General features: G+C 35.7%; 1 protein-coding gene, 2 long non-coding RNA genes and 1 pseudogene across 7 annotated transcripts; 1 reads left to right on the top strand and 3 right to left on the bottom strand.

Annotated features, from left to right (window-relative positions):
- Positions 1–302: 302 nt before the first annotated feature.
- Positions 303–3,824, top strand: LOC109179084. 3 transcript variants are annotated; one of them, XM_019328649.1, is made up of 7 exons: positions 304–652; positions 883–970; positions 1,001–1,553; positions 1,584–1,871; positions 2,549–2,946; positions 3,423–3,492; positions 3,642–3,824. In XM_019328649.1, exons 3-7 carry the CDS (start codon positions 1,018–1,020, stop codon positions 3,703–3,705), a joined length of 1,356 nt encoding a protein of 451 aa, XP_019184194.1. In that variant the 5' UTR covers positions 304–652; positions 883–970; positions 1,001–1,017; the 3' UTR covers positions 3,706–3,824. The 3 variants fall into 3 exon arrangements, with proteins under 3 accessions (XP_019184193.1, XP_019184194.1, XP_019184195.1); XM_019328650.1 differs by having other exon boundaries at positions 1,608–1,871; XM_019328648.1 differs by having other exon boundaries at positions 303–652; positions 1,001–1,871.
- A 597-nt stretch (positions 3,825–4,421) lies between these two features.
- On the bottom strand, positions 4,422–13,031 carry LOC109179086 (annotated as a pseudogene).
- A 6,424-nt stretch (positions 13,032–19,455) lies between these two features.
- LOC109179088 lies at positions 19,456–20,080 on the bottom strand. The gene is made up of 4 exons (XR_002053827.1): positions 19,994–20,080; positions 19,837–19,900; positions 19,651–19,748; positions 19,456–19,558 (listed from the first exon to the last, which is right to left on the bottom strand). It is a non-coding gene; the product is annotated as an uncharacterized LOC109179088 (long non-coding RNA).
- A 169-nt stretch (positions 20,081–20,249) lies between these two features.
- Positions 20,250–24,611, bottom strand: LOC109179087. 3 transcript variants are annotated; one of them, XR_002053825.1, is made up of 9 exons: positions 24,424–24,611; positions 24,191–24,321; positions 23,996–24,020; positions 23,341–23,413; positions 22,637–22,748; positions 22,304–22,451; positions 21,830–22,096; positions 21,630–21,744; positions 20,250–20,405 (listed from the first exon to the last, which is right to left on the bottom strand). It is a non-coding gene; the product is annotated as an uncharacterized LOC109179087 (long non-coding RNA). The 3 variants fall into 3 exon arrangements; XR_002053826.1 differs by lacking the exon at positions 20,250–20,405 and having other exon boundaries at positions 21,559–21,744; positions 22,304–22,446; XR_002053824.1 differs by lacking the exon at positions 20,250–20,405 and having other exon boundaries at positions 21,559–21,744.
- Positions 24,612–25,940: the final 1,329 nt, after the last annotated feature.

Here is a 25,940-nt window from a genome sequence, read left to right on the forward strand (position 1 = left end):
ATGCTGGATTGAAATAGAAAATATGGCAATTACTCGTTTACCCCCACATTTAATTGTTGTGGGATGAAAATACATTGAGCAAAATAAAAAGTTTGGGACTCAATTATGTTAAAATAGTTGAATATGACTAAATCGAGAAAAAACATAAGTATTTTGGGTATTAGCTTGAAAGAGCAATAATAAATAAATAAATAAATAATACTCCGTATTCCGTAATATATAATTGGGTGATTTATTAATCTATTGGTCGTCAACGAAGTAAACGTCAGCCAATCCCATCACAGCCTGAGAAAAACAATAAAATAATATAACAGTAAACCCTTCCCGGCTTTTACCTTTCCTGTTCCGGCTGGCTTCTCTTCTTCTTCTTCTTCTTCCTCCTCCTCCTCTCTCTCTCCTTGATTCGATTCGTTCATTCAAACCCAGAAAAGAAAGTGAAGAAGGAGGGTTTATGGGTTGCAGGAATTCTTCATCCTTTTCATCCTCATCATCTTCATCCGCTGCAGCCGTGTTCGATTACCAGCCGCCAAATCAGCTTTTGTTCATTCCCTCCGGTTCATTAACGCCTTGGATACGAGACCCCCGGTTAACCGTTCCTTAATATTCAATTCCTAGCTTTTTTGTTCTCTGGATTGTCAAGAAATTGAATCAGGTATTGCAATTTGACAGTTTTCTTTTAGTTTTGGAAAAGTATGAGTGTTGTGTTACGCTGAAAGTTTGAAATATTTTCCCTTTTCTAGTTTTTTGAGTTCTGGGTTTTGCTTCTAGCTGGTGCTGAACCCTTGAATTGCTTGTTTAATTATTAGATTCACTGATCTTGATAAAAAGTTTGTCTCTTTGTGTGTGTGTGGTTCTTACGTGGACAATGAAATGCAATTGCAGCTGTGTTGTGCTTGAAGTCCTCCAAGGAAGCAGTATCTTTTGTTGATTTGGTGCCTATTGTTAAAGATAAGTGGGGGTGGGGGTGGGGGTGGTGGGGGGTGGGGGGGTTGAAAGGGAGGGGGTTTACTCTTCTCTATGCTACTGAAGATGGCTGCAAAAAGCCCTCAGCAAACAAGGATGTCATCTGGGAGGGCTAAGACCTCTGGTTGGGCTGCATTTGCCCAAAAGGAAAGACAGAAACAACAAGGCCTTGAACCCAATCTTGATGAAGATCCTTTCCCACCTGTAACAGTCCCTAATACTCTCTCAACTCACCCCTCCTATAAGTCAAAGAATACTGGTACCCTATGGGAGAAGCCTTATTCTACTGTGCTCTTACCCTCTCCAAATTTTGCTTCCTTGGAGCAAAGTAATGGTTCAAACTCTAAGCAATTAAGTGTTGGAAATTTCAATTCCAGACAGGGCAGTGATGTTTTCAAGAAGGGAGGTAATGTTGATTTGTATCAAAAAATTAAGGAGCTTCACTCATGGGCAGATGAAGACTTGATCAAAGATGTTATGGCTGGGGTGAATTATGACTTTGACCAGGCTATAATGCAATTGGAAGCAATAGTTTCACCTGACCAGACTCATGTGTTGCATAAGGATTTGGAAACTGAGAAACCTGATACTAACAAGGTCTTAATTACTGCTGAAGCATTGGCTCCCTTTGTTCAAAAGACCAAGGAAGAGAAGGACAAAAAATGTGAAAAATTCAATGAAGATGCTTCATTCAAAGGGGACATTAATGTGGAAGATTTGAGTCGTACCCTAAATAAATGTCTGGATATCAGTAACAAAGACTTGATCAATGCGAGTTCTGCCTGTGGGGATAAACTTCCTGGTAATGCATCACTGGGTATTTTCAGATTTGTGCCCATTGAACCTGAGTTTTGGGAAGAAGATGATATATACTTAATCCAAAGAAAAGATGCCATGAGGATGATGAGGTTGATTTCATCAATTTTTATTCCATTTGAAATTTTACTCCCTAATCTACATGTTTATTGTGATTGAAGTTTATTACTTGTGCTATTGTTTTACCTAGGATAGGATGCTATTTGGGGAGTCAACTACGAAAATAAGTACATTGGAAAGACATTTAATGAGAACTTGGATTCTCTTTTTTGTCTTTTACTTTTTTCTATTTAAGGGAGGGGAGCTGATTATATTGCAATATAATTAATGGCATTTGCTAAAAAGGAGTGCTCACTTTTTTGGAATTGTCTGGGACCTCTCTTTTACTTTGAAACACCTCATCAATGAGGATGAGAGGATTAGTGTTGTGGAATGCAGCCCCTTAAACCAAGAACAACTTGCTACCCTACAAAATTTGTAAACTATATATATATATATATATATATATATATATATATATATATATATATATATAGATTGGTTTTGATATTGAATTTGTTGATTTCTGTTTATGGAACATGTGGGGTGAAACTTTTATTCTCCCTTTTGCTGCTTTATTTTAGCTCACAGCTTCCACCAAGGGTTTCCTGGTCGTTACTTCTTTTTCTTGCTATTGAACCTTGGGGAATGGATTGGACCAGGTGTATGCTTGGGAGTGAAATGTACTTCAAATTGATTCTTAAATAATTTCCTCCTTTTTGTTAAACAGGTCAGCAGTTCGACATTCTAAGGCTGCCAATGATGCCTATTTAAGGGGAGACCACCTGACTGCCCAACATTTTTCACTGAAAGCTCAAGAAGAATGGTTAGCTGCTGGCAAGCTAAATTCAAAGGCAGCAAAGGAAATTCTAAGCATCCGGAACAGTAAAAATGATGAGTGGACTCTGGACTTACATGGTCTTCATGCAATGGAAGCAGTTGAAGCCTTGCAAGAACACTTGAAAAAGACTGAATCTCAGGTTTCACTCAATCATTCAGTATATCCAAGAGAAGTAAAAGTGAAAGCTGGATTTGAATCCACTGCATATCTTGGATATTCAAATTGTATTGAAGCAGAGGGTTCAACAAAGAGGCAACAGCGACCCTCTATGCTCCAAGTCATAACAGGTACTTTATGTCTCAGGATGTTTCTTTGTCACAAGATATACTAGCTAATTCGTATTGCAATCCTAGATTGAACGATTTGACCGGAAATACTTGTGAATTCTACATATTTCAGTCATAGACTCGTACTTTTTACCATGCATATGACTTGTTCAAGTATGCAATTTGTTTAAATCTTCATAATCAGAGACTAGAGTGGTTAATCAAGGCTGAATTTTATCTTTATATGTTAATTGTTACAAATCTTGAATTGTTCATGCATGATTTCATGCTCTATTGGCATGTTGTAGTGTTTTTGTGGAATTGGGCTGTTCGCCTAATCATCTGTTTGATAAATGAACAGTTACAGAAGTAAAAGGGTCTTGTTATTTAGAACTTTGTTCTTTGAAAGCGTATATTTCTTGTATGTGTTGTAATGGGTCATATTCTATTTGTTCATTAGAGATGAATGGTGATGTGTTAATTACATGTTGTCACAGGTAAAGGTAATCATAGCCAGGGAGAAGCTGCAATTCCAATAGCCATTAGAAACTTTCTCACTGAGAATGGGTAAACTTTTCCAACTTTCTACTTGTGTGTTATTTGTATTTTTGGTTTGGTTTTTAAATCTTCATAGGGGTGCCAGTAGTAGATTTTAATGCATTAAGTTTGGAATTTCATAGCAAACTTTACACAAATAGAAGTACCGTTTACTGCAGATATCGTTATGATGAGGCCCGGCCTGGGATGATTGCAGTGTGGCCAAAGTTCCGACCACAATAAAAGCCTATAGATGAGTGATTTGCAGAAATTGGAGGATTCAACATGATTGATGTAACTGCACATATTTATGTTAATTATTCCCTGTGATGAATTAATTACAGACATGTTCACAACTGTTATACTTGTGTTGGATGGATGTTCTTCCCTTACAAATAATTAGAGGCTGTGACTTTGGCCTTGTTTGGTAAAAAGTTGGCCTATAGGCCAATTTTAGCTTATTTGACCACTATTAATTGTTTGATTTAGTTAAAATATCAATAGAAATGTTTGGTTAATTAGCTCCAAAAGGCTAAAATTCAAAAAGCTACTCCAAGCAACTTTTTCAATTAGCTTTTTGATAAAAGAAATTATACCAAACAGCTATCAGCTAACAGCTAATTTACCAAACACTTTTCTACAATCATCTAATGTTATCAACTATTTATACCATTTAATTAACACAATCAGCTAACAGCAAACAACTATTAGATAACAGCCATTTTACCAAACAGGGTCTTTATGTTTTCAGACGGCTCTCTTTGACAGGTACACAAGTAATTACTATAACGGAGTTGACTACACCTAATTTAGTCTTCGATTATAGTAGTTTTTTCAATTTAATCTTAAATGACTTTTTGTGCTTAATTAGGTCATCAACTTCTATCACTATAATTGAGAATTAAATTGGATAAAATTGTTATGGTCGAAGACTAATTTGAATAAAACTACCATAGTCGAGGACTAAATTTTGTATTAATATCTTAACAAAAATTCAATTATGACTAAATTAGGTATTACAGTAACTCTAATACGAAGTATATAATGAGCTGGGTTCATAAAAGATGTTCATCCCAGACTAGAGTAAGTATCTATGTTAACCCGAGTTCATAGTGAATGTGGATTTGATGCCATGCTCTCATACTTGGAATATCAAAAATAAACAAATTTCTCATGTTGAGTATCGCTGTGAATGATCAGAGTGAAGTAGAGACCAAAGTGTACCTTTGGCCGGATGATAACAGATTCAAGCGAACTGAATCCACCATAAACTTTACTCAGGAATCAACTGATCATTCTCGGCATCTCCTTCTTCCTCAACTTTGGGCTTTGATGGACCCTGCCCTGCACCGGGGGCTTGCTTTTTCTTGATACCACTAACAATATCATCAATTCTCATAAGCATGCAAGCACCTTCAATGGCAGTCTTAAAAGCTTGTGCTTTGGCAGCGTATGAATCCCAAATCTGAAATTTTATACTTGGTATAAAGCAAACAAGATGTGCAATATAACTAATAATATAAAAGATTTTAGAAATTCTATAGTCACAAGAATTAAAAAACTCTATATCTCTTAGAATTTTGTCAACATTTGAAGTAGCTATATAGTGGGCATAAAGAAAAGAACATAGAACATACTTTTGCTCTTTCATTTCAGCGATCTCACTAGTATTCCCATCTATTCCAGTCCATGCATTCTCACCATTTGCATGCCAGAAAAGACACCATAGTTACTTTCCAGAATGCAACAAGAAATTTAAATCACATGTAGTTAATTTATTATAGTCCAAATCACATTGACCCCACAGTTTTGGGCCAAGGTTCGTGGTATAGCCTCAAAAGCAATTGCAGCAGCTTCATAGGGCCACTATAGAATGAATACCCAGTGCATTAATTTTTCTCAATGTTAACAAATTTACAATTGAATACTGACATTTAAGTACTATGGCCCTGTTTGGTAAAAAATTGGCCTATAGGCCAATTTTGGCTTTTTTGATCACTATTAATTGTTTGATTTAGTTAAAATCTCAATATAAGTGTTTGGTTAATTAGCTTTTTGCAACTCCAAAATGCTAAAATTCAAAAAGCTACTCCAAACGGCTTTTTCAATTAGTTTTTTTAGAAAGAAATTATACCAAACAGTTACAGCTAATTTACCAAACACTTTTCTACAACAGCTAATGTTATCAACTAGTTATACCTTCTAATTAACACAATCAGCTAACAGCTATCAGCTAACAGTCATTTACCAAACAGGGCCTATATCTTGGGAGTGTCTACCAATTTTAACAGGAAAAATAAAGATGTTCATCAAAGTACTACATTTCGAGAAGATATAAAACAAACCCCTCCTTCCCTCAATATGATGATGAAATTAATGGATCATAATTTACCTTTTCTATGCCTTCAACAGATGAGCTCTTCTGCTTCAACATGGCAGATACAGTCAACTCTGCTGCACCACTGCCAGGTACTAGCTTTGGGTGCTTGATAATGTTTCTGGCTGCAGTCTGCAGACATGGCATCCTGCACAATAATGTAAGTACAAATTCGAAATCACTTCTTACAAAAGGATGACAACTAAGTATTATTCCTCATTGGGATAAAAGCTTATTCAGTCGTTTTACTGCTATAACTATAAGCACTCAATACTTCTTTTTTTGGGTGTGTGCTTGGATATGCTTATTAGAAAGAGTTGATGTATTCAGAAAAATTTATTAGAACTTATTACTATAAGCTACTTCAAGGACCTTATCAACATATACTTATTTGAAATACCAAACTCATTTAAGCTTTTTTGTGCTTATCTCTAGGAACTAAGTGAAAAGTGCTTATTTAAGTTTGACCAGAATGGAACTTAGTTCAAAATGTTTTTAAATACCTGTAAATTTCTTTCCACTTCATTCAGAAGATCTTTGCTGGCACCTCTCAAAAGTACAGTGCATGCTTTTGGGTCTTTTCTGTTGAAACCCTAGGCCCGTTACAGTGGGCCCATTAGGTTATAGCTAGTTTTCAGTATAAATTATTGTAATCTGTACAGTTCTACATTGAGAAATAGATGAAACCCTTCACACTTTCACATGGTATCAGAGCCTAAACCCTAGATAGTTTTTCCCCTCTCTTCCCTGCCGCCGCGCCGCCGCCGCCACCGGAGTTTCACTGCCGCCGCGACTGGTCTTCTCTCTCCGACCTCTGCCTGGTGGTTCTTCTCCCAAACCGAGACCACAGGCCTCACCGGAGCTCCGTCGCGAGTCTGTGCCCAGAGTCCGGTCGCCATCCGCCGCCGCACGCGCCGCCACGCGCCGTCGCCGTCGCCGAGAACCGCCGCTGTTTTCCTTATGAAAGATCGTTCTGAATTGTTTCAGATTTTTCAAACTTTTTGTGCTGAAATACAAACTCAATTTGGCAAACTCATTCGTGTTTTGCGTAGTGACAATGCTAAAGAATATCTCTCTCATCCTTTTCAGTCATATATGACATCTCGTGGTATATTGCATCAAAGGTCATGTGTTTACACACCTCAGCAGAATGGGGTGGCTGAGCGTAAGAATAGACATCTAGTAGAAATTGCCCGTACTATGTTGTTACACTCCCATGTTCATTCTCAATTCTGGGCTGATGCTATCCTTACTGCTTGTTACCTGATCAATCGCATGCCATCTTCTGCTCTTAACAATGACACCCCATATTCCATTGTGTGTCCTTCTGTTGATCCTTTCCCTATTCAACCTCGTGTTTTTGGGTGTGTTTGTTTTGTTCATGACATGACTCCAGGTCGATCCAAATTAGATCCTAAAGCAGTCAAGTGTGTCTTTTTGGGTTATTCCCGTGTCCAAAAGGGTTATAGGTGTTATTCTCCAGCACTAAAGCGTCACTTTGTATCCGCAGATGTCACCTTTATTGAGTCCACACCATTTTTCCAGTCCTCATCAGGAGACACGATCCCTGTCTCTGAGGTGCTCCCCATACCTTATCTTGGTCCACTTCCTCTTGTCCAGTCCACTGTTCCTCCAGCTCAACCGACTCCTCTTAACCCGCCCCTTCAGGTTTATCACCGGCGTCCTCGCCCTGCAGTTCCTGAGGTCCCTAGTGACTTGCCAGTGCTGTCCGATCCTCCGGCTGCGGTTCCACCACTTCCACTGCAATCTGACACTGATCTGACTGAGGCACCTATTGCTGTTCGAAAAGGTACACGTTCTACTCGTAACCCCCATCCTATATATACCTTTCTGAGTTATCACCGTGTCTCGTCCCCTTACTTTGCATTTCTTTCTCACCTATCTTCTGTGTCTATACCCAAATCCACTCGTGAGGCTCTCTCGGATCCAGGTTGGCGTCAAGCCATGTTAACAGAAATGGAGGCCCTCCAGTCTAGTGGCACGTGGGAGTTGGTTCCTCTTCCTCCTGGTAAAACTGTGGTTGGTTGTAGATGGATTTATACGGTGAAAGTGGGCCCTGATGGCGCAATTGATCGTCTTAAGGCTCGTCTGGTGGCAAAAGGCTATACTCAGATTTTTGGTTTGGATTATACTGATACTTTTTCCCCGGTTGCTAAAATTGCTTCAGTTCGTTTACTTTTGTCTTTGGCAGCCATTCATCATTGGGACTTACACCAGCTGGATATCAAGAATGCCTTTCTTTATGGTAATCTTCACGAGGAGGTTTATATGGAGCAACCACCTGGGTTTGTTGCTCAGGGGGAGTCTGGTATGGTATGTAAACTTCGCCGTTCTTTATATGGTTTAAAGCAATCTCCACGAGCTTGGTTTGGAAGGTTTAGTTCTGTGGTGTGTGAGTTTGGTATGACAAGAAGTGCAGTTGATCATTCTGTTTTCTATCGTCATTCTAATGAGAAATGCATATACCTTGTAGTATATGTGGATGACATTGTTATTACAGGAAGTGATCAAGAGGGCATATTTCAGTTGAAGGAGTATCTCTTTAGTCGGTTCCAGACTAAGGACTTGGGTAAGCTAAAATACTTTCTTGGAATTGAAGTGGCTCAATCTAGCAGTGGTGTTGTTATTTTTCAAAGGAAGTATGCCTTGGATATCTTAGAAGAAACTGGCATGCTGGACAGTAGACCGGTTGATAATCCAATGGATCCGAATGTTAAACTCCTACCAGGACAGGGGGAGCCATTGCCTGACCGAGAGCGATATAGGAGATTGATTGGAAAACTGAATTATCTCACGATCACACGACCGGATATCTCCTTCGCAGTTAGTGTGTTGAGTCAGTTTCTTGAGACACCTTGTGATTCTCATTGGGATGCTGTTGTTCGTGTTCTAAGGTATATCAAGAGAGCACCAGGACAAGGCTTAGTATACGAAGATAGAGGACATTCACAAGTTGTTGGGTATTGTGATGCAGATTGGGCTGGTTGCCCGTTTGACAGACGCTCTACTTCAGGTTATTGTATTCTCATTGGAGGTAATCTCATATCTTGGAAAAGTAAGAAGCAGGATGTGGTTGCTAGGTCCAGTGCTGAAGCAGAATATCGAGCCATGGCGCTTGCCACATGTGAGCTTATGTGGCTTAAACACCTACTACAAGAATTGCAATGTGGCAATGTTGCCCAAATGACATTGATATGTGACAATCAAGCAGCTCTACACATCGCGTCAAATCCTGTTTATCATGAGAGGACTAAACACATTGAGGTTGACTGTCACTTCATTAGAGAGAAGATTGTGTCAGGGTGTATTAAAACTAGCTTTGTTAATTCTGCAGATCAGTTAGCTGATATCTTGACGAAATCCCTTAGAGCTCCTAGAGTTGAATATATTTGTAACAAGCTGGGAGCTTATGATCTATACTCTCCAGCTTGAGGGGGAGTGTTGAAACCCTAGGCCCGTTACAGTGGGCCCATTAGGTTATAGTTAGTTTTCAGTATAAATTATTGTAATCTGTACAGTTCTACATTGAGAAATAGATGAAACCCTTCACACTTTCACATTTTCAATCAACAATAAAAGTAAAGAACTCATCACCAATTTTCTTCACCTCAAACAGTCCAGCACCAGTACCAACATCAGATTCCTGCAACTCATCAGGTGTGTTAACAATAACTGCTCCACATGCCTTAGCAATTCTATTATTATCCGTCTTTCTTAACCTTCTAATTGCACTGACACCAGACTTGCTCAGAAAATGGCACGCCAGGTCACTCAACCCCTTCTCAGTAATAACCACATCTGGTTCAAACTTAAGTATCGGAACACACATGTTCTGGATGTATTCTTCTTCCATTTTCAAGAGGACACTCCAATCTTCCTCTCTAAGTAAAACTCTGCATTGGTTTGGTTCTCACCTTTCTTGTACTCAAGGGGACAATCAAGGAGAATGATGCGAGGGTTTACAATCTTTTTCTCATTTTGCCTGGAGCAATTACATCTTTGTTAATCATAACTCCTTTGAACACCTTTGAATCTTCCAACTGGCCACCGGGGACCTTCTCAACCTTAATGTACTTTTTAATATCCACTTCACGCAACCCTTGTCCAATTTCCACACCAACAGCTGCTGTAGCATCGATTGCTAAATCCTATGAATGTCCAAAGAACTAATTCATAAGTACCATTTGCCATTGTAAGAAATACTTCAGACTTCATATATGATGAGAAACATACACTACTATATATACAAGTAGAAAATATAGGAAAGGAAATACTATCCCTATAATCATCCCATCCTATCCCTACAATCATGTTAATCCTATCCCTAAGATCAAGTGATCCACAATCTGTGCATTTATACTATTTACAATTCATAACAGCCATAATAGGTACTAAGAAAGTAATACAGCCCAATATATAAGCAAGTTATTGGCAAAATATCATTTACACTACTCTCCTGTGCTTTTGAAGGAAATTGTTGATGGACCCAACTATAGTATTAAAACACGTTTAAAAAATTAAGACACATGCAGAAAGAAAAAGGTGGAGGTCATGTTCATTCAGGGGAATGAAAACAGAGCCAAGTAACTGGTCCTAGCCACTACTTTATCATATACCTATCCTCACCTCTGCTTCGAATATCAGTTAGCATAGTATGAGGAACCTTAGTATAAAGCAGTAACAGTTACTGCAATTAGATCCCCAAATTGACTAGTGAATGTTGTATCAATACAACTCTTCACCAGCCCCAACATAGTTGCACCTGCCAAATATGCAGCATTTGACAAGTAAGGGGGCATGCATGTATATGTATGTGTGAACTAGAAGGAAGATATAAATTATAAACCACTTTCCCAAGAAATTCATGTACACATAAAATGATATTATTTTTCATTGATGCTTTGCAAACATTTCCATTCAGATTCTTTTTTTTTTTAATGCCAAATGCAGAATTTCAAAATTGATAACCAAGGATGCACACACAATCTAATCCATTCTAATAATATATAAGAGTATAAGACTACGAATGAAACTACTTTAACATGAAGACAAAGTAGGAACTTACGATCCTTGACATCAATGGGCATTGCAATTTTGCCCAAGATGGCAACAGCGTCCTCTAGAGCTTTATTATAAGCTGCATGGAAGAACAAGCACAATTAATCAAAGCTTGTACTTTATGCACTAAGAAATTGATACAAGTATAAAGTTACCTCGACATATAACAGTAGGATGGTAGTTCTTGTCAATAAAAGCCTCAGCCACGTGAAGCATCTCACCAGCTTTAAGTAACTCAAAAACGTAAGCAAGCAGAATATTATGTCATAAAAAGATGTAAGTACTTCTTTTTTTTGGTGAAAGTGAGAAGTACTTCAATGCTGCATGGATAGTACTACAAAATAAACCTCTCAAAAAAGAAGGATAAAATACATGAATAAAAAGGGAAAAAGTTAGGTAATAAGCAATCTCAGATTTGACCTGGGTCCTTAGAGAAGTGGGTAAGTTATAGCTGCGTAGGATGCATTTAAGAGGCACTTAATCACTCAGGAAGTAACAATTTCATCTATTTATTTACTGATGTTCTTTAGAAAATCATTCCAACAACCAAATGGCTAATGATACCATTCACACAAAGCTCACAAGATTTATCCCCAAAGAAGGGCATAAATAAGCTGGACACAAAGTCATAAATCAAGCAAAACAACCAAATAAAGAAAAGGAAAATAAATTAAACCATACCAAGAACTATGATTGATGTAGTTCCTTCTCCCACTTCTTCATCTTGAGTGCGACTTAGTTCAATCATGGACTGAAGCAGTCCACAAAAATAACAAATGGAAATTTATTATGAAAGGTTATGATGGGATGAAATATGACCTTTAATATTAAATACTATAAAATATAAAATAATAATAATAATAAGCATAGATTTGGAAAAGGAATGACCACCCAGGAGAAGGGCCCCTTCGGGGTAGGGGCGAAGGGGTATGACATGATAAGAGCTTGTACCTTAGCAGCAGGATGGACAAGATCTAACTCACAAAGAATGGCATTTCCATCATTAGTCACCACAATTCCTGTGATGAATCTCAAACAGAAAAATCAGTAAACAACTAATATAATACCAAAAATGGTACAGAAGACAGACTGAAGCAAGTAAGGAAACAAATGCCATAAGTAATAATGGAAAATATTAGTTCCAAGAGCACATAAACACAGCAATAATAAAGTTACTAATTAACATTGTCACCGATGTCTAATTATAGCATTTAGTGAACAGAAGAAGATTACCTCTGGCAGCATCAAGTAGCATTTTCAACATAGAACGTGAACCCAAAGTAGTACGGATTATATTAGCAACAGCCTACCAATACAACAAAAACAAGACAACTTGTAAACATGTTTACATTAGCAATGCATTAAAGTTTTTGCAGCCACAAATTAGATTCTAGATCATAAAAGCTCTTCCTGGCTTCATTCCCTGTAGTTATTTTACAGGACAAATGCCCAACAATGGCTCACTGTCCTTTCTTTTATCAATTATCCACGTTAAAATGTCATAAAAAAAATTGATGTAAATATAACAACAGGGCAATGCAAGGACATTGAATAATGAAGGTCACGCAACCTTAGATGCTTGGATGTTGGTATGGTGCACCTTCTGACCTTGCTCACGCTTTAAGGACTCATCTGCTCAACACAAATATTTATTGTAATTAAATAATTCAACCACGCACATTACTTTGAGAAAAAACATCATGAAATGTAAAAATCCAAAACAGATACCGGGATTTAAAATTAAAAATAAAATAAAAAACAAATGTAGACGACAAAGAAGAAAAACGTACTGAGGACAAGAACTGGAGCATGCATTCTTCAGATTTGATCGAGAGACGAGACTTCTGCAACGAAATTTGAATGAACTCAATGAAGAACTGAGAATGTGTATACCAACTTGATTTGATCTCGCTGCGTCGTTTGCTCTGCTTCACTTCACTATATTCCGATGCAGTATTGCAGTTTGGAAAACCCTTTGCCGGAAGGGTTTGGGTTATGCTAGTTTGACATGCTCCTTTATTTTGTGCTCCGTCACAAGCAATCCATGCTTCCACCTTTCACCATTAATTCTCTAACGAGGTGTTTGGTTCGCTGAAATTTTCTTTCAAAGGAATTAGAATTTCTAGATAATTGAATTATACTGTTTAATTTGTGAAAATGGTGACTTGTTGTGACACTATAAGGAAAATTGAAATAGTTTTGAAAAAAATATATATAATATTTTTACAATTTGTAACCAGACCGTCTCACGGACAAGAATCTATAAGATAGTTACACATAAGTTTTTGTATTAAAATTATTAGAAGATAAAACAGATGTCGACAATGAAGAAGGAAGATAGTTCTAAGGGTGTTATTGTCTTTTTTCATATTAGTTTGTTACAACTGATTTTACCACACATTTCCTTCCATTTCTCACCTTTATATTTTCCATGTCCTTATTTGCTATAATCAATGAGATATTTTGTCTTTCTATTCGAATGCGTGCTCTCTGTTTTTTCCCTTCGCTAATCCTCATCGCTGGGCATCATCATGGTATCAGAGCCACGGCAATGTAGCTATGTCGCCCCAGAGTTCGACACCGGCGAATCTAGCCAAAGAACTCATCCGACGACGCCTGTAAATCACTCATCTGTTCGTCCATCTCCAGCGATCAATCCGCAGAGGATTCTAACTCCACATAGGAGTAGTAACACTAAAGATATTGAAAATCCGCTATTCCTTAATAGTAACGAGAATCCGAATGCAGTCCTCGTCAGTCCTCTACTCATAGGCAATGCCAATTATGGAACGTGGAGCAGCTCAATGCGTGTTGCCTTGGAAGTAAAGAACAAGTGGAGTGTTGTGGACGGAAGCGTTATAGCGCCTGATAGAACTCAATCGCAACATGCTGCGTGGAGAAGATGCAACCTCATGATTTGTTCGTGGATCTTCAAATCTGTCCATCCTTTAATCGCGCAGAGCATAATGTACATGGACAAGACCAAAGAAGTGTGGAACGATATGAAGAAGAGGTTCTCTCAACAAGATCCACATCGGATCTCCTCTCTACGAAGTGAAATCTATGCATTGAAACAGGGAAATCTAAGTGCAAAAATCTCTGGGAGCATATGAATGAGCTAAGGCCCTTGCCAGTCTGTATATGTGATCCTCGGTGTTCATGCGATCTCCTTGACGAAATCCGAAGTGAACGAGAGGTGGATCAAATAATCAGGTTCCTTCAAGGATTAAATGAGTATAATTCTTTGAAATCTGGTGTATTAGTTCTTGATCCCTTATTCCCTTACTAGACATGCACAAAGTCTTTTTCATGGCCGAAAAAATTGAGAGGCAACTAAACATTACAAATGTGAACCTAAACGAAATGGAATCTAACCATGCCAATGCAGTTCAAGCCAATCAAACCACTACAGATGATGTGGTTGTTGCTGTTGTCAACTACTATAACAACAGGAAGAACTTCAACGCAAAATGGTGGAAACAAAGCCAAATGCACCTTCTGCGACATGACCGGATATACGGTAGAAAAGTGCTATAAAAAGCACGGTTATCCACTAGGTTGGGTGCCAGGTTACAAGTCCAAGGGAAAACAACAAACAGTTGCGGCCACTGCCAACAATGAAACCAACTTCACCTCTGAGCAGCTCTAGAAACTGATCTCCCTCCTTCAAGTCAGATGGGGCAGAATTAGTCTACTTCCACGTATGCAGCTGCCTCTCTTGTTCCAAAATTCAACAAGGCGGAATCTCCAAATCCTAATGAAGGCAAGTGTTCTACTATCACTCACATTAACTCTATTAATTTACATTCCTCTACATGGATTTTGGATTCCGGGGCAACAGATCATATAGTATGTCCACTGAAATTATTTGATAGTTATCATACGGTTGAAGGTACAGTGGTTAATCTACCTAATGGGAAGCATGTTAGTGTTGAGCATGTGGGAGACATAAGATTCGGTGATGTCATATGCTTAAAAAGTGCTTTGCACATTCCATCCTTTAAATTCAACATCATATATGTTAGCAGATTGTTCCAAAGCTCACATTATATGCTAACGTTTACATCTGATGAGTGTCTCTTTCAGGGGAGTCATGGGAAGACAGTTGGTTTTGCTAAACAGGAAAATGGCTTATACTTGCTGCTTGAACAACCAGAAACTTGCATTAATTCCTGTAACCGCTTTGCTATGCAAGGTAGTGTTGAAATCCCCATTCCTGTTGAGGAGCAGATTATTAATCACAATGATGCAAAATTATTAGAGGAACCGGTCATGATTCCCGGTCACTCTCATGCCATTATTCAGATTATTGAATCTGTGGAAAGTCTTGGTGGAATTCCAGCCTTAGTTAAAAAACTTGTAATGGAGACTAATGAAGTTACAGTTAGAAATTTTATTGATAAAGAGGAACGAGCTACAGTTCAAGCTACGGTCCAAGAAGATCTTGCAGTCAATAATCAACAAGTCACCCCACTTTCGGTTACTGTATCTCATTTTCCAGCCAAAGAAATTCCTGAACATCAAAATTCTTTGGTTGAAGCAGACATTCAATCTTCTAAAAACTTAATGGATACTCAAGAAGAAAAACCGACTCCATCAACAAAAGAAGGAAAGTTGTCATATCTGAATCATCTGAGACCAGTGATGATAATGATCTTGACATGGAAAATCAAGCCGAGGAAGGACAAATGCAGTTGATTACAAGTTCCATTCATCAGAAACATGCAGAATTTGATAAACGAATTCTTGATCTGAAGAAAAATTTGACTAAAAGAAATAGGGAAGATGAAGAAAGATTGTTGAGCTCTATATTTCTCAAAGTGGATGAATGTCAGGAAGAAATCAACACAAAGATAGCAAAGGTGATATAACTCAAAGGTGATATTGCTAGAGATGCACATGAGAATTTATTCAATCAAATGAGAAGTCTGAACAATCAACAAAAGAATATCACCAAGGTTCTGCAATATTCTGCTAAAAAGAATGAGAAAAAGTGAGATGAAAAATTTTCAGAGTTGTTGGATGCACTGGAAGCTAATAGATAAAGAGCAGACAGATTCACAATTGAACAGAATTGAACAAGGGGATACTAAATGTTATTCATCAGCAACAGAACCAGATTAATGATCTCCACAATGAATTGTCAGCCGTGAACACCATGGTAGACAAAGTTGATGACAATGTTGAGCTTCTCCTTGATTATGCCAAAAAGGGGGAAGATAGGAGTCATTTGGCTCTCGGAACCTCATTTGGTCAAGGCAACACGGCAAGAAGAGGAAGAGGAAGAGGAAGATCCGGCGTTCCTAGTTTTTCTCAATTTACAGGTACTACAGGTCCAAAATTCGGAGTTATTGATTATTTTAGGAATGAAAGACCGACGTACACTCTTAATGATACTCCACCTATCACGATGAACAAAAGTGATCAAGTGAAGAAACCAGAAGATGAATCAAGAAGGGAACTTGAAGCCTCAAGAAGGAAGATAGTTTCTATTGAGCACATGATGCATGAGTTGAAGAAGTATACAGGTCATGAAGGCAAGCAGTTAGATGGTGGAAGGAATCTTACAGAATGCATAAAATGGTATGTTGCAGGTGTGTTACCAGGAGAGACCATCGAAGAAGCCTATGGTTACTATATTGCAGGATGTGTTTCTGACAAGTACATGAGTGCACAATGTGGCAACAATTTCAGAGCACTAAGGGAGCAGATCAATCAGAAGTTAGATGAAGAAGCCAAAGGAAAAAGGAAGATATGATCTGGGTAATGTAATCTGTTTTGAACCTAACTCTTAAAATATCTTTTGAACTTATGTTGATATTTTGACTCTTAATCTATGTGTAATATTATAACTAGTTGTTTGTGTTTTAAAGAAATGATTTTGGACCTAGCATGTATCTATCGCATATTTGAGTATATTTTCAAAAATAAATTCAAGATCAGTCTCAAATGCATTTAGGAATTAATGTCTAAAAACAATTCTTCTGGGTTATATTTTGATGTTAAACTCATCTGAGGCTAGCCAAATAAAATAAATATTCAAGTACATTTTTTTTAAGACTAAGCCAAATGACTGAGTATAGGTTTTGACATCATCAAAAAGGGGAAAATTGTTAGGAATAAATTGTAATTAGATTTTGATGAGCCAAATGTATTGTTAGGATAATAAATTTAGTCTCTTATTTATTTATTTTATTATGAGCCATATTCAACAAGTCCAGACAAATTATTCTTGAAGAAAAGAAGATGATGCTACATGAAATTATGCAAGGAAATATTAATTTGAGCTATTGCCTCAAATTAATTCAAGAAGAATTTATGCATTAAAAGTTATATATTTTCTTGGGGAGAAGATGCAAGTTAATGGATTACAATGATGGAGACTACATTTTTCTTAAATTATGAACAAGATGCTATAATATTTTATGGAGGAATGTCACGCCAATTTGGAGAGAAGGAAGGGGTAACACTTTCTAAATCAAAGAAGAGGTCACACTATTCTTGAAGAAAGAAGATGTCACACTTTTGGAGGCTAAGGATTGCTTCTAAGTTCCACGTGTGAAGGTGAAAAGGAAAATGGAACAAAATATTTAACAAAATCTCAAGTGGCTTAGTTGGTAGAAGAACTTTGTAAGGAAATTATTACCAAAGGTATAGGGTTTAAATCTTCTTAATAACATATTTTTTATGCTTAGGAGGAGGCTCCAAGAGGTCACCTTTTCAACTACCAAGTGAAGAAATATCAACTTAAGAATTCTTATGAAGATTAGAGACAAGCTACACTTTTAGCTACTTTATTTTAAGATTATCCTGACATCAGAAAAAGCAATTGAAGCAAATTTCAACATGTCAAATCTGATCAAGATTTGCAATTCAAAATTTGAAATTGTTGTCTCAAACGGACAATTTTAAAAATTTATCTATAAATAGAGATGAAGACCAAGAGAAGACGGAAGCCATTTTTTTTTTTTGAGAATACACAAGCAATATACTACACGAGCAGGGAGCATCATTTGAATTATCCATTTTCCTTGAGCCAATCTCGTAGCATTCTTCAAGTCTTGTAAAAAGAATATATATATATATATATATATATATATATATATATATATATATATATATTTGTAAAGCAATTCTCTACTGTGTGTAGAAAGAGGGATAGTAGCAAGGAGTGTGAAACTCTATTGAGTGTAGCTTTGTGCGAGACACTCGGAGAAACTAAGTGTAGCTTTGTGCGAGACACTTGGTTGGTGTAGGAGTATAGCTTTGTGCGATATACTCGGGATTGAGTGTAGCTTTGTGCAAGATACTCGAGAAGTGCTTGGGTAGCACTAGATTCACTTTTTGTAACTATGTGAAGAAAATAGTGAATTTTCTCCTAGGCGAAAAAGGGGAAAAGTGGAGTAGGAGGATTACGGCACCTCCGAACAACTCTAAATTGCCTCTCTCATTTACTTACTGCTTTCATTTATTATTGATTGTGAACTAACCCATTTTAATTGTTACTATATATATATATATATATATATATATATATATATATATATATATATATATATATATATATTCACTATCTGCATTTGTTATATTACGCGTATATTCACTATCTGCATGCAAAATTATTTTTTGTCTAATTCACATTTGCTTTGCATATTCATTATTTCAGTAACCCATTGTGCACACTAGTACAAAAAAAGCTTTTAGAGTCTCCCATAAAACACTTTCCGAGTCACTTGTATAGGTGACTTGAATCTTGGAGACTGTGAAAGTCCTCCGCTTTCCGAGTCACCCGTAAAGGGTGACTCGAAAAGCGGAGGATGTTTTTTTTTTTTAATTTTTTAATACAGAATATCCGAGGCACCTGCTCCGCTGCTGGTGCCTCGGATTCTCTTTATTATTATAATAATATTGCTTTTCCGATGCACCTCTGACATGATGGGTGCCTCGGATTCTCTTTATTATTATAATAATATTGCTTTTCCGCGACACCTCTGACATGATGGGTGCCGCGAAAAGTTTTTATATTTTTTTATTACTTTCCGCGTCACCCTACTCCGAGAGGGTGACGCGGTTTTATATATATATATATATATATATATATATATATATATATATATATATATATATATATATATATATATATATATAATATTTTATTTAAAAATTGAATATTACCTAATTTTAATGATTCAACCTGTACAGAATTTTCTAAATTCACCAAATGCACACAAAAATTTATCAAAAAAGAATAACAATTAACTAAACTATCTATAAATATTCAACAGTAATTAAATTTTAATCAACTAATAATTAACACTAATAACTATAAACCCAAATACAACAATATATATAATTCACGAGTAATAATCAACACAATAAAATACCATAATACACTTATAATATCAAAACAATAAAATACCACAATACACTTACAATATCAACACAATAAAATACCACAATACACTTATAATATCAACACAATATATAATAACAATCAACACTACATTCAAACATAAACTAAGCATAAGTTAATGTTTAAACTAAATAAATTTACACACACTCTTCTAGAAAATATTCTGCCTACAACTCTCGAACTTCATCTATGTCGTTCAAGGAGTAGGGTGCTTCATTATCAAATATCTACATAATAATTTTAATTATTCAAATTAGTAAACATATTAATTAATAAATTATAATTCAAATATACATATAGTTGTATTTAAATTACTTACCCCATGTAGACAATCAACCTTGAATACTTAGTAACGATCTCTAACATGTATCTTAGTACATAATATCCACATTCAGTGCCTCCCGGCTGTTGTGGACACTACAAAATACAAACAAAGGTTAATATCATATTAATAAATAAAAACAAAGGTTAATATCATATTAAAACTTTAACTTTAACTTCATACTTTGCATTGCTTCCAATCAATCGCTTTAGTTCTTCCTCCAATTGTAGAAAGAGATCGAAATGCCCTATATTAGTAATAAACATTTATATCGATGTATAAATAACATATAATATCATTTAAAATATATACATAGTATTTGTGGTAAGATTTTACTTACATATTCAAATAAATTTTGACTTCAAAGTGCCTTGTATTTTTCAAAGGATCAAACACATATACCGTTTTTGAAGATGCACAAATCACAAGCAATATCCAATGATTACTACATTTACAAAACATATATATATATATATATATATATATATATATATATATATATATATATTAAAATTCTAATATCAAACACTTCAAATAAAGTTATTAAGTTATATAAATTAGTTAAGTAAAATACTTACTTTTCATGATATGGTGCCAAAATGAAATGCTGATCCTTGTGTTCCTCCATAACCTTAATGAAATGTGATGTAACAGAAGAGGAATTTAAGTGAACCATATCTGCTGAAATTTGTGTTGGACATGCAAACCCGATAGATGTCACTCCAAACTGCTTACCCCGCTTATTCAAAAACCTGAAAAATAACAACTAAGAAATTTCAATAAACTTACAAAAACAAATGTATATAAAACACATGAACAATTTAAAACTTACATCATAAACACATGTATAATCACTACAAGAAAAATGCACATAGACAACGGTTATTAACCGTTGTCGTAGGGGTATAATTTCTGTTGTTGAAGCCGGTGTTGTTGTAAGTCCCGCGCATAGACAACGGTTTTTTAACCGTTGTCTTTTCTAGAAACGACAACGGTTTTTTAACCGTTGTCTATTAAGTGTTGTTGAAGCTGGTATTGTTGTAAGTCACGCACATAGACAACGGTTAATAACCGTTGTCTTTTCTAGCAACGACAACGGTTTTTTAACCGTTGTCTATTTAGTGTTGTTGAAACCGGTGTTGTTAAAAATCACGCACATAGACAACGGTTAATAACCGTTGTCTTTTCTAGAAACAACAACGGTTTTTTAACCGTTGTCTATTAAGTGTTGTTGAAACCGGTGTTGTTAAAAGTCACGCACATAGACAACGGTTATTAACCGTTGTCTTTTCTACCAACGACAACAGTTTTTTAACCGTTGTCTATTAAGTGTTGTTGAAACCAGTGTTGTTAAAAGTCACGCACATAGACAACGGTTATTAACCGTTGTCTTTTCTACCAACGACAACGGTTTTTTAACCGTTGTCTATTAAGTGTTGTTGAAACCGGTGTTGTTAAAAGTCACGCACATAAACAACGGTTATTAACCGTTGTCTTTTCTACCAACGACAACGGTTTTTTAACCGTTGTCTATTAAGCATTGTTGAAACCAGTGTTGTTAAAAGTCACGTACTTAGACAACGGTTTTTAACTGTTGTCTTTTCTTTAAAAGACAACAGTTATAAACTGTTATCTATTATGTGTTGTTGAAACCACTGTTGTTAAAAGTCACGCCCATAAACTGTTGTCTTTTGTAGAAAAGACAACAGTTTCAAACTGTTGTCTATTGTAACCGTTTTTAACATGCTTAAATTTTAATCATATAAAAAATCAATTTATCCATTCACCATGGCCAAGTGTAGTTACATAATTTTGCACAAGCTAAGGTTCAAAATACAAAAGAACTAATTAACAAGTCTAAATACTTCCATGACCAATTCAAATCGAATCATATATCATCCAAGTCATAATACTACAAAAAACAATTTCACGAACCAAATCTAAATGATCACAACGTTCTAATGATCAAATCATACCTACTCCCTATTGATGCATTAAAAATGGATGCACTGCAGCAATTTAACCTGGTGGAATGAAGGTTGCCATCCCAAGTAAAGATGAAGGAGCAAGTGGAACGCCATGGAGATCACTCTGGCATTTAAAAGAAAAGATATAGTTATGCAAGCACTTTCAAGTAAAATATAAAATCAAAGGAAGAGTTCATAAGAAGTTCTACTTGAGTTGACACATTCCCAATAAAAGTAAATGATGAAGCATTTTCGGCATTTCCATTTGGTATGTGTCCAGAGTTTCCACTAGAGGCATCATTATTACCATTCTCATTAAGTTTGTTGCCATTGTTCTGCCCATACTGGGAAGTATCTTTTGAAGATTCCTTTGAGACTTGAGAACTATCAGTTGAAGTACCATTCCTTTCTCTTGCCTCAGCCAGTTCTATTTGGAGTTGTTGCATATGTAAATGTAAGCACTTCCTCTCGCCAAACTAGAGAAAAATCTAATTAATCACCAACTAGTATTAACTACTTAATAAAAATTTAGTTTGAAAGGGGCAAACAATGAACAGACATTGTCACAGAAGTCAATGCAATTTTGAAAAATCATTCCTTTAGAATAAACCTATCAACTCTAAGTCATTCAAAATAAAACTTTAAAAAAAAATAAAAAAAATGCTAAGCAACTTGTCTCTTACAACCAAGCCAAAGCTGATTATATTGTTGAGCTCGTTCACGTAGTTCAGCTTGTTGCAAGGAATCGATCTCCTGAGCACGAGTCAACAAAGCATGGGGCTCCCTCATTTGTTCGTCTTTGTAAAGAATGGTTTCCTTTGCAATTCTGTTCTGAAGATTGAAGAATATTCAATTTGTCAGACTGCAAAACTATAGTCAGCAGCTAATGTTGCACAAGTACTTAAATATTTTAAATTATAAAAGTTTCAAATGCATTCCATAATGTAGTTTCTCCATGTTACCATACTACAAAGCAATGAAAGTATTTTCATAAATTATGGTACATATGAATTGACCTATTCCTGCAATTCCATAAACTGATGTTCTTTCTCTTGAATATGCTCCTAAAGTTCATGAAGTTGTTTAATATGCTGAGCTCTTTCAGCTTCAGAGTTGTCACTCTCTCTCCTGGAAATTTATGAACTTCAGTAACAAATATAATAAATAAAGCAAAAAATATCTCAGTTTTCTAACAATTTAAAGCTTTTAGTTGAGGTAGGGCACAAAATTCGACAGTAAGATCATATAATCACCAATCACCCCAAGAAACCATTTTAAGTTAGGTGACTGTTATCATTACTGCTACATTCAAGTGCATGACCACTGGTTCAACATTGAAAGATCCTGGCAGTAGAAATCATTTATTATTTATATATAAAATGTAGTCAACTTGATGTCCAATACAAGATAAAAGGAAACTAGAGACAGGGAATATGCATAATAATAAATAAATAAAAAAACTCAACCTAGGTAATTTAGACCACAAGCAAAATAACACAAACTAGTTGAATTCAGATTTCAGACATTTGATAAAACCAATCATACGTGTAGGTTCTCAAAACATTACCTCTGTCATATTAAGTTAAACCTGCCTCTGGATATTTTAGAGCTTTCATACTGCCTTTATATTTTTGTTAACTACAAACCTCATCTTTAAAAAAAGAAGATGAAGAAGCTTATAAAAAAGTTGTGAAGGAAATCTGTCTATCAGCTAGGATACCGGTTGATAGCATTCAACTTCATTGCATTCAACCACTACAGCTTGGTGTGACCATAACAAGAAATCTAATTTCCTGAAACATGAGATGTAAAAATCATTATAACACTAAGCCAGCCTTACCAGATTTGATATAGAAGAAAAAATAATTGGGACAAAGAATAGATTATGAACAAAGAACATATGTTTTAGTACAAAGCAGAAATAATTGATACAACTATCTTCCCTTTACTGTTTCCCTATCATTTATAGAGTATTCAAATTGAGACAACTATCTTTTAAAATCCTATGTTTAAAAGAAGACAAAACAGGTTATAATATTGCTCCCCAACAAAATAACCATGCAAATCATTAGCGCAAGTGTAAGGATCTAGTTAAAACATTTTAAACATTGCATGTAGATGCAGAGCAGGGGATGAAGTTGAGTTCCAACATCTTCAGAAAATATTTGTAATAATCAAAATATAAGGTCAAGGATATTAAGTACCAGAGTACAAACTCAAGACAAGAAGCCAAAGCATACTGTTTTGCCCCAAATCTCACTCTTTCTCTCTCTCAATATTTTTAAAGGACACATCATCACACTTGATTCAAGTGTACAAGCCTAGACTGATATGTGTTAAGTTTTATCTTAACAATAACTAGATTAGTCAATTACCTTCCAGAATCCACCCCACCAAAACCTGCAAATTTTCAAAGAAATGAAGATAATTTAGGGAAATCTTCAAGCATGTATTCATCTTATACCGGTTACATATATTAAATACTGTATATACTTGGTTGAGGCCATTGATCAACCTCTCCACTGACTACTTTATCAAGATTATACAGTAGGATAATATAAAGTTCATACCACATTGAGGGTATCCTTCTTTTTTGTTGAGAAACTGCAAGGTGTTTAAGCACGATCGTATATCCCATTCTGGTAAAAAGTCAGAAACTGCATCCTCTGAATTGAAAGTAATAAACCCAAACCCCCGCAGCCTAAGAGTCACATACATTTGAAAAATCCAACAATTAACCTAGGGTTCAAGAACATTCATAAGTTTCAAATATGAAAAATTGAACAATAGAATTCATACTAACCTAAGGTTGAAGACTAACTTGTACCATGTTGATGGAGGAAAGTGGCAACGTTGGCCGGCCGGGGAGGGAAGATGCGACGGCTGGCAGAGGAAGGAGAATACAACGAGGGTGAGACGGCAGCGGATGTGTGAGACGGAGCGGTGGCGATGAATCTAGACGGCAGCAGAGGTGTGAGGTCTGAGGCGTGAGTGTATGTCGTGTACAAGAGACTGATAGCGAAACTAAAAAAATTTGCTAAGTGTAGGAGGGAAACTAAACAATTTTGCTAAGTATAGGAGGGAAACTAAAAAATTTTGTCAAATGTACAGGAGGGAAACTAAAAAATTTGCTAAGTGTACAGCTGAGGTTTATTATTATTATTAAGGGAAAATGACACTTTTTACCCCTGAGTTATATACTTATAGCACTTTTTCCCCTCAATTATTTAGGTAAGCACATTAGCCCCCTCAGTTATTCTAAAAGTGGTGCTTTTTCCCCCTGATATATTCAATTGACATTTATACCCTTAAAGTAAATATTTTATTTATTTTACTTCTCCAACAAATTATTGCGTATACGTAGGGATGACCACGGTTCGGTTTGAATTGAACCGGATACTATAGCAATCGAATTAATAGTTTTCGGTTATAATTCAGATCTAGAATCCAATATTTAAATGTCAATCTATTAAAATTATGTATCAAAAAAATTGAATCTTGAACCGTGAACCGGCGGTTCTGGATCCGATTCGCGATTTTAAACCATCTTTATTTTAAATTTTTATTTTTTATTTTAAAATAGTATAAATTCAACAATATATGTATTTTATTTTTTCAGTTCGGAACATGAACCGTCCGTTCTGGTTCACGATTTTAATAAACTCTAAATATCGAATTTCGATTCTAAATTGTAATTGGAATATTTCGGTTTGGTTGTTATAGTGTTTGTTTGGTTTGAACCAAATTATGGTCATAATTTGTTGGAGAAAAAAAAATAAATTAAATATTTAATTGAAGGGTAAATATGTCCATTTAACATTTCAGGGGGGAAAACAGCCACTTCAATAATTTAGGGGGAAAAAATGCTATAGGTATATAACTCAGGGGGAAAAAGTGTCATTTTCCCTATTATTAATTACTAGTATTTGCACCCGTGCGATGCACGGAATAGATTTGTTAAGAATATATGAATTTATATATAATTATTTAAATTAGAACATCAAATATTATATAGTGCAATTAAAGATATGGTTTAGATTATTTATATATTTTGATGATATCATTTCTTGAATTTGTGTAAATAATTGCTCAAATTAATAGCTAATGTCTAGATGTACGCATGCGGTGCTATAACTTAAAAGATTTTATTTATCATTGTTTAGTATTTTCATAAATTAGACAAATGTGCTCGTTCTCTAACAGCTCAGTTATAGAAATGAATTGCTATCCTTATTCATTTGTATGGAAGATATATTTTTTTGTCTAGATATATAACAATTTTTTCATTTAAAAAAAAAAACTTAATATCACCGATTATGT

This window comes from Ipomoea nil, unplaced genomic scaffold (genome assembly GCF_001879475.1).
Source record: "Ipomoea nil cultivar Tokyo-kokei standard unplaced genomic scaffold, Asagao_1.1 scaffold0876, whole genome shotgun sequence".
Classification (NCBI taxonomy): Eukaryota; Viridiplantae; Streptophyta; class Magnoliopsida; order Solanales; family Convolvulaceae; genus Ipomoea; species Ipomoea nil.